The sequence below is a fragment of the Saccostrea cucullata genome, unplaced genomic scaffold (genome assembly GCF_032062105.1).
Source record: "Saccostrea cucullata isolate Sc308-1 unplaced genomic scaffold, CSIRO_AGI_Scuc_v1 ctg4825, whole genome shotgun sequence".
In the NCBI taxonomy this organism is placed as follows: domain Eukaryota; kingdom Metazoa; phylum Mollusca; class Bivalvia; order Ostreida; family Ostreidae; genus Saccostrea; species Saccostrea cuccullata.
The window spans coordinates 1-9,022 of record NW_026936494.1 but is presented as its reverse complement, the minus strand read 5'-3'; the positions used below and the strand labels follow the sequence as shown (position 1 = coordinate 9,022).

At 34.5% G+C, this 9,022-nt stretch overlaps 1 protein-coding gene across 2 annotated transcripts; it reads right to left on the bottom strand.

Moving 5' to 3' along the window:
* Nucleotides 1–429: 429 nt before the first annotated feature.
* On the bottom strand, nt 430–7,405 carry LOC134245719 (ethanolaminephosphotransferase 1-like). Of its 2 annotated transcripts, none has more exons than XM_062727979.1 (9): nt 7,234–7,405; nt 4,849–4,917; nt 4,445–4,637; nt 3,398–3,660; nt 2,966–3,077; nt 2,305–2,353; nt 1,960–2,140; nt 1,415–1,597; nt 430–859 (listed from the first exon to the last, which is right to left on the bottom strand). In XM_062727979.1, exons 1-9 carry the CDS (start codon nt 7,288–7,290, stop codon nt 800–802), a joined length of 1,167 nt encoding a protein of 388 aa, XP_062583963.1. In that variant the 5' UTR covers nt 7,291–7,405; the 3' UTR covers nt 430–799. The 2 variants fall into 2 exon arrangements, with proteins under 2 accessions (XP_062583963.1, XP_062583964.1); XM_062727980.1 differs by lacking the exon at nt 7,234–7,405 and adding an exon at nt 5,720–5,982.
* Nucleotides 7,406–9,022: the final 1,617 nt, after the last annotated feature.

Here is a 9,022-nt window from a genome sequence, read left to right as displayed (position 1 = left end):
TGCTGCGTGACGTTCTAAAACGTCATCGTTTTTGTCATTTTCAATAAGAACTACTTATCTTCTCAAGTTGATTTCTTTTCAACAAAGCAAAATATAAAACCATAATTTGGTACACATATTGATGTAACAATTCTTAATTTGAATTACTAGGTAGTTTTTCGTTTTTCCTACATTTTACAGAGAATATGACTATAGACATTATTTATTGTATTTTCTGTAACTTACTAAATTTTGACCTGCTCCGCGATCCGATTTTTGCATTTTTAAAATCTGGATAAGTTTTTAATCAATCGTAATATTTTGTCAAAATTAATACATATCATTTGAATTTATTGTTAAAATATTTCAACCAAATTTGCACAACATATGACGTCAAATAAAAAAGATATGACAGTTGTCCACGAACTTTTCGAACAACCCTCGTATGATCTGGCTTGGTCAGAAAAACTCAACTAAACTTATCAAGTGAACTAGATTATGAAATGAGGTATTTGTTCAGCTCTATCAGTTTAATGCACAGAGAGTATCTGTATAAAACTCCCAACAATGTTAACAAAGTAAATGGCACATTTTAGATGAAAGTAATTCAAATCACAGGAACGAATTCAAAAGAAATCAACATAAAACATTCTCAAACTCCTGGATTGGTCTTCTCTCTTCCTGAACTTGGGTGATGGTCTTCTTGCTGAACATGGCTGACTGCCAGATTTCCTGATCTGTGTAGGCTTCTGTTCTCCACAGACCACAGCAGACAATGATACAATGACCTTCAGCTGCCTTACCAAGGTGAAAGAAGTCTCTATGCCTTTTGTTTTATTGTGAATGCTGATATATTGAAATGATCACACATTTCTTGAACCTGAAAAAAAGAAAAGTGATAGATGATATGTTAAATGTTTTCCATCTTATGAATTCTTTATTCATTTGAATGTTAATAAAACATAAAATCACATTGTATGCTTTAAAAAACACATTTTATGCTTTTAAAAGCCATCTCCAATTCCTCCTTAAATTCTAAGGATTTTACTGATATTTCACATCTTGACCAAATTCAGATATACAGTATGATTTAACTTTATACCACATGGACCATTCAGTAAGATTTAACTTACTACATGAACCATTCAGTATGATTTAACTTACTGTAAATGACTTTTTATTCACGAGAACTTTATTTTCGCGTAATTACGCGAGACGAGATGCTCGCGAAAATTTCATTCTCGCGTATTATAGAATTCCTTAAGATTATATAGAGCAATGACCACAATTAGTGAAAATTTTGTCTTGCTATTAAAGAGTCAATGACTATTTCGCGAAAATAAGGTATCACGAAAATTAAGTGATCTACAGTACCACATGGACCATTCAGTATGATTAACTTACCACATAGACCAATCAGTAAGATTTAACTTACCACATGAACCCCAAAGTGAATATGAGCAGCAGTGACTAGACAGCAATATCCCCACAGAAGGTAAACCTCTACTTGTCCGAGTGACAGCAGTGAACACGTCGTAACTATAGCAACCAGAGGTAGGAGGAGCCAGTTAACGAGTTCACATCGAGTATCACTCATCTGACTGATGATTAGGTGACACTGAAATTAACAGTTTATAAAACAATTATACATATCATCCACTAAATGATTTCATCTAAAATCAGGCTGAAATCTTTGTGCAAAAGTGTTGCTAAAACAAATGATTATAATAAATGGTACAATGAACATGCACAAACTTGGTTTATTCTATTTTGCATGAAAATACTGCTGCATAAATTGCTAAACAGAATTGTCTAGTATCATACATGCACATACAGTAGATAATCAAATAATTTCCCATATTATTACTGAATTCCTTATTCATAACTTACATATAAAGTTACATGTAAGAAAAGCCGTAGCAAATCTATGTACTGATTTAGCATTAGTGAAAGGATTCCACTCTTCTATCAGAGACTTACAGCAATGTTAGAGAAGGCGGTCCCTGTAGTCCAGTAGAAGAGGCGGGGCTGTAACTCCATCACCTGACAGCTGGACACACGCGCCCAATACACCATCAGAAAGAATAAGATAAACGTGGACACTAGGGGGCGCATCATCTCCCATGGCCCGTACATTTTACCTGTTTTATCTCGGTAAGATCTACAACAAATAAAACACCGATATCTCCAACTCTTTCATTTCACTGGTTGATTTTGTTACTGTTATCTAAATTACATACAAAACATAAACACAGGGATCAACCATCCAGAAGAGCATTGATTCTGTTACATTGTATTAACTGGCCCTAAGCCTCCATTACTTACTTGTATATATTCCAGAAAGTTGCTGGGAAAGTCAGAACAAAGAATCCAACTGTAACGAAATAAAGAAAGTTATAAAGACTGCTTCCATTTACAGAATACTAATAAACAGTCAAACCTAGATGTCTCAAATAATGAGATTGTACATGTTTAAATGCAAACTTTGAAATATCCAAGGTTTCAAGATATCAAACTTGATTCTTTAGTCAATAATACCATTGGGATACACAATCATTTAATAGCCCTGGCATCTGACATATACTGAATCATACAATGTACAAATACTGGTACATAATTGTATAATAATTCACCAATATTAATTTTAAATGAATTAACCAATATGATTGGCATGTACAGTCAAATTTTCTTATTTCAAACTCAAAGGGAGCAAGGAAAACTTTGAGATATCCAGGCATTCAGGAAACTGAGGTTAAAAAGCAAAGAAGATGTAGTTGGGAATTCCAACTGACTTTAAAATATCCATGGTATTTGAGATATTTGGGTTCAAGATATCAAAGTCAAACTGTATATACAACGCTAGGCATCATAAATTTAACCCTGGATGATCAGGAAAGTACATATAAATACTAGTTCTGTGCCATAGATTGATATTTTTATTAATGAAAGTCTATGAAGTAGAGAGAGGTGACTAAGGGCTACTCACCATACATTCCTATTTCTATAAACTCGGAGCAGTAGATATCTATCACTGGAATTTTAAATTTCCACATACTCTGACCCCCAACAAAGGTCACAAGATATACTCCTGTCATGGCCTTAAGTAAAATAAGGAAAGTAGTTTTATAGACTTTACACATATGTAGATTCCACATTTTTAACAACATAAAACTTACGAATAAATTTTAATGAAGGAAATGATTGAATCAACATGACTTCTTGAATGTAGACAAAATAATAAATATAAAGGTTTAAACACTTCAAATTATTTTTTCACATTAGAATAAAACTGGGTAAGAAGTTTGAACTGTTTAAAATTCAGAAAGCACAATAATTTTTATTTTTGATGAAATATTATGAAAATAAACAATTTAAACCTAATTTGTTTCAAAGCCTTAATCGTTCAATTGCGAATTACCAATTGGCTGAGGTCGTAGCCCCAGGGTAGGAATAAGATTTTGGTGTTGTATTTCTCCCAGTGAGAGAGGATAAAACACAGCATGACTCCCGTCACGATGAAGTACACCCTAAACACCCCCACTCCATACTCCCCGCGGCCAAAAATAGAATACAGAGCCACGGGCAGGAACAGGGTGGCCCAGCTGTCCAGTCCGTGGTCAAATAACTCCCCCAGGGGGGAGCTGGACCCTGTCCTCCGTGCCTGCTTACCGTCAATCCCATCTGTGGAGATTATATAGAGGAATTAGTTTAAACAGAGTGAGCATAAAAAAGATTAACAATATTTCTACTGGTATTAATAAATTTTTGATGTAATAGTTAACATAAACTTATCAATATAGTATAGGCCAAAATAAAAATATTCCTAGATTCTCATCCCCGCCCGCCCCGATTTTATACCCCCGCCTCGATTTTTTTAATTTCTGTTTTTCTTCGTTTTAATTCTGATCGGGATCGGTATTCATCTACCATTCTACTTTCGTTTTAAATCCCGCAAATGTTGACATGATTTTGACAGCTGAAAAGATGGTAATTGCTGTAATACATGCGTATATATTTTAAACAAGGGTCATTGGTTGAAAAAGATCGGTGATGATGTGAAGTAAGAGATAATTGAACCTTTACTATGACTTTTATTTGGGTATTGTAGATAATTACACCGATTGACCAGGTCAATAAAAAATCTGCAAAATTGAAAAAATTTAAAAATATAAAATAAAAGCCGCCCGCCCGCCTCGATTTTTAAAAAAATTTGGATGAGAATCTAGCAATTTATTTATTATGGCCATATATACATTACAATCTGCTAAAAAGCGGTATGACAATTTTTTTTACCTCCTATCCTTAAAATATGTACAGCGTAAGTAATCACACCTTTCAATTTCTTTAATGATTAAATTAATGTTCAAAACAACTATCTTAAGAACATATTTGTATGATTTTTATATAAATCAATTATTTTACAGCTAAAATTGAAATTAGCTACACAAATTTGTATGATTTTTACCTAATGTGTGTGACATGAAGTTGTTAAATGCACAGACCAGCCACACCCAGTTAGGAATAGGGGGACACTCAGGATGGTCCCTACTGGCAGAAAAAAAGTGGGGGTCATAGTAGGTCAAAAGGACAAAGTTCATCATCAGCTGACCAAATCCTGTCAAGGTCAATACATTGGGTGCAATCCATTTTGGTACAAACTGCAAGAAAATTAATAGTCATAAAAATAAATAAACTCAAAAGCATTGACAGTCGAAAGAGTATTTCAGTTTGTATTTCTCCAAATAAAGAGCCTACCTTGGATACATACAAAAAACAGAGATATTTCATCAAAATAAATTTAGTTCAAAATGACAATTTCTGATATATCAACAAAATACCTAGTAAATAAAGTTCAATTAATATAATTACCTCAACCACCCAGTTCCAGAAAGGATGTGTTATGTACTTGCTAACTGGGCTTGTGTCGACTGCACTGTACTGAAAAACAATGAAGAATAGTTATAATTGCAGCTGACTATTTTTTTCACATGTATACAAGCCCGTGTAAGGGCTGACAATAAAGATACTTAGTAGCTCAAGATCTCAAAACAACAGAATTAGTCAGTAAAAAGAAGCTTATTATGTAAATAGCAAGATAAGGAAGCATTAATCACTCTAACAAAAATAAAGAGGACTTGTAAGTACTGTATGTACTACCGGTAGTTACTTTTTGCAAATTGTACTGTACTCAAGGTTGATGCAAAATTAGGATTAGAAAACATCTCAAGTTTTTACAAATAGGTGCACTCAAGGGAAGTTTGTCTAGATAGTTACAATAAACTCATGATTTTCTTCTTCAAATAAACAAATCTCTAAAATAACTACTCCATTTCCCAAAACTTATCCTTACTCTTAATGGTATCATCTATAAATGCAATGTATCATACATACACTCTGATTTTAGCACATAATTTCTGTCACCATTTTGATTTTTTTTCTTTTCCAATGTCCATTGAAATGGAGTGATGCAAAATTTTGTTCAATTCATAACTGCACATGGAGATCAGCGCGGGTCACTAGTCCATTGGGCTGGTTTAGTTTCTACCTTGATCTCATTCAAATACTACAGTAACTTATTAACTTCATTGCAGTCAAATGGGGGATTTTCCAAGTGATTTCCAAGTAACTGCACCACAACATAAAACTTGTTACTCAACTGTCATTTGACTGGTTATAGTATTAAGTCTTGCACCAATCTTATATATAAGGAAAGTTCTTACACAAGTATTCGACTGATTACCCGGCTTAGTCTCACTCTGGCATCCGATTTAGAGATCAGAGTTATCCTTGCACACTATTTGACTCGCAGTAGACACACAATCTCATATATTGAAATTGTGTGCAGATTACTCCATATATTTTAGCGCATTTACCTGGCGACCAATATAGTATAGTCACTGATAAACAGGGATAAATCCTACCAGTGGTTTTTAACAACATCACTTGGTTTTGAGTCAACGTGTTGTCATCCAACCACAGGCACTTGTTTCAGAAGTAAATTTCCGTTTCATGATTGAAGTTGACTTTTTCATTTTCCGAGCAGAGTTTTGATGCTTTTTATGGAGATAAAAGAAAACAAAGACAAGTGTGCCATATCTGGTTGTGAAGATAAATTATTATAGAAAACAAAGGTAATAAACAGTTTGCCAGTGCATTTCCTCTGAAAGACCTTCTTCCCTCAAGCCATCCGGCTGTGGAATTCCTTACCAGGAGGAATGGTGGAAGCCAAGACCCTGGACAGCTTTAAAATCCAGCTGCCCAGTGCCAGCCACTAGAAATCACTTCTCTGCATTTTTAATAGGGCTGGGACGATACAACTTTTTCTATATCGATACATATCACGATATTTGAGCCACGATACGATATGTATCACGATATGTTTGATTGCTGATAAATTCTATTTTTGCATTGAAATAAACAAATTATTTCTTTGCAAATAAGAATAATTTATTCAAAATAATTGTTTATATATTGTAAAACAAAAATATTTTACTCAAGTGGTGTTAATTATTATTTATTTCATATCTATATTTATATTTAGCTTCTTTATTTTATATATTAAACCCCAAATGTTAAATAAACAAAGAAAAACAGAAGTAAGATTTTTGGGGGCGATATTCCGATATTTCTTCATATGTATTGATATGCGTATCGTCCTAATATGTATCACGATATATTGATATCTCGATATATCGTCCCAGCCCTAATTTTTAATCTTTTAAACTTTTAATTTTATGAGCACTGTATATAAGACACTCATCCCCTCACGCAGAGTGCGATAATACTTTAGTGTTTCTGCACTGGATAGGAAGAAGAAGAAAGTGTACATGAGTGCGTTTCTAAGGAGGGGGGTACTGAGTGTAATTAGGAGTTAGAATACTTAGATACTTTGCGTTATTATTATACTTTGGGTTAAACAATTAATTTCCGAAACAAGTGCCTGTGCATCTGGGAACGTCAAGATTTGACTCAGGACCCTGGCATTGTGATGCTTCACAGTTAACCGGCGAGCTTCGCGAGCGTAGCGCTTCCATCGCAAACTCGCTTTTAGGGTTGTGCCCGTTTCTCATTTATTTTTACTTTATTCATAAAAATTGTCGACTCTTTTCAATGCTTTTCTCACACCTAGACTGGTCGATGCATGTTGTACTGCAAAATTTTGCAATATATCGGTATCTTGATTACTTTTCATTACATCCAGGCTTGATCACAGATATTTAAGTACATTTGAAGAATTAAGATATCAGTTTTTACCTTATATTTGTCAAATCCAGACAAAACTTTTGGGGAAAGATATTTGTATGTTGTCATGCTGCTGAAGTCCTCATTCTCTGAAGTGAAAGAAGGCAAATCCTCATTGGCCTTTTCAAAATTATCAACCAATCAAAAACCTCGAACCAAAACGTCTAAGTCGTCTGCAGAAAGTTGTTCGGAAGTTTTCGGAGTTTATATTAGGACAGCCTGAGGGCACATTGACACGCTGTGTGTCATTTTCTGTCAGATTTACTAATTTTATCTTTGTACGAAGTGTACTTTGTCAAGACAGGTGAAGTCCATTTACAATGGCTGATAGTCGGAGAGGGTAAAGTATATTATTGTTTCATTTGATTGCATAATATTTAAGATTTAGGTGGGCGTGGCATCCAGCGATCCACGTTGCGAGTGTACACAACTGGCAACTCTTTGATCTCAGATTAAGTCAAATCTTTCAGAAATAAATTGAGACTGTCTGAGACGGTTTTATGGATTTTTGGAAATTTTTCCAATCCATGATATGTGAAATCACTTTTTCATTTTGTTTATAATCAATATTAGATCTAATTAGGTGTCAGCTGATAAAAAATGTTTGCAGAATGATGAGAATCCAAGAAAAGATGTATTTAGCTAACTTATCATTGCAAGTTTTGCAACCTTCTTTTCTTGTTGCGAGCCATTTATTATATCCTGGCTTCAAAAGTGTGAGGGTATAGTCATAATAATTCATTTGGATGTCCGTCTTAGTAGTTACGTCTGTCCTTCTATTACACTGTGGGGTGCCACGGATCTCTTATCTCTACTTATACCAATGAATGAAATTTAATGAGATTTTCACAGATTCTTTACTACATGATGCCATTGTGCACTTCCTATTTCACTTTTTGACCCGATCAACACTTATTTTGGGTCTCCCAGAGCAAAACATGGTCTCTGCCATATTATATTCATATGGGAGGCAGGGGGATCACCTAGGGTGCGTTCACAGTTCTGCCGTTGGTAGACAAAAGTTGCCGTTGGTAAAATTAATTACCATTGGCATGCCACTGGTACCAATGTTTTTTGCCAATGGTATATTTTTCTGCAGACACTGGGTGCGTTCACAGTTCTGCCGTTGGTAGACAAAAGTTGCCGTTGGTAAAATTAATTACCATTGGCATGCCAGTGGTACCAATGTTTTTTGCCAATGGTAGATTTTTCTGCAGACAATCTAGAGTGTGGTTAATGTTGGTAAATGACGTCACAGCTAGTTATCGACATGGCAACAAGCTAGAAAGACTTGGATCCCGGATTCACAATGATATAAACGATTTTTTCTCTAACCCTTTTTAACAAATAATGCCAAAATCACATAAAAATCATATCAAACACTTAAATTCATGACTTTGAAGTATGATTTAGACATGATCCATTAAATGTATTATATAAAACTCAAAGATATGGCAATTAAAGAAGTGTGACCCTGATGTGGTTTGTTTCTCGGCTCTGAGTCTGCTATGATTTTCTTTTGATTCTAGCATGTGCCAATAACTAAGAAGACCAAGAAATATGTAATTCAGTATTACCAACGTTTCCATTGGACTCCCATTGGTAACATTGGTAAAATAGTTACATTTTTATGCCAATATCCGTTCAGGGTTTATTGGTACAGTTGGTACCATTGTCAAATAATTGCACCAATGGTATATTGAAAGTTGGTACTAATGGTAGAACTGTGAACGCACCCAGTCTAGAGTGTGGTTAGTGTTGGTAAATGACGTCACAGCTAGTTATCGACATGGCAACAAGC

Excerpts from the sequence above, each read along its gene's own strand:
- LOC134245719 (XM_062727979.1), bottom strand. The coding sequence starts at position 7,290 with ATGACAACATACAAATATCTTTCCCCAAAAGTTTTGTCTGGATTTGAC. Across the intron at positions 3,661-4,444 it reads CTTCATGTCACACACATTAG|ATGGGATTGACGGTAAGCAG; the intron begins GTAAAAATCATA and ends TAATCTCCACAG. Across the intron at positions 1,598-1,959 it reads CCGCCTTCTCTAACATTGCT|TGTCACCTAATCATCAGTCA; the intron begins GTAAGTCTCTGA and ends TGTTAATTTCAG.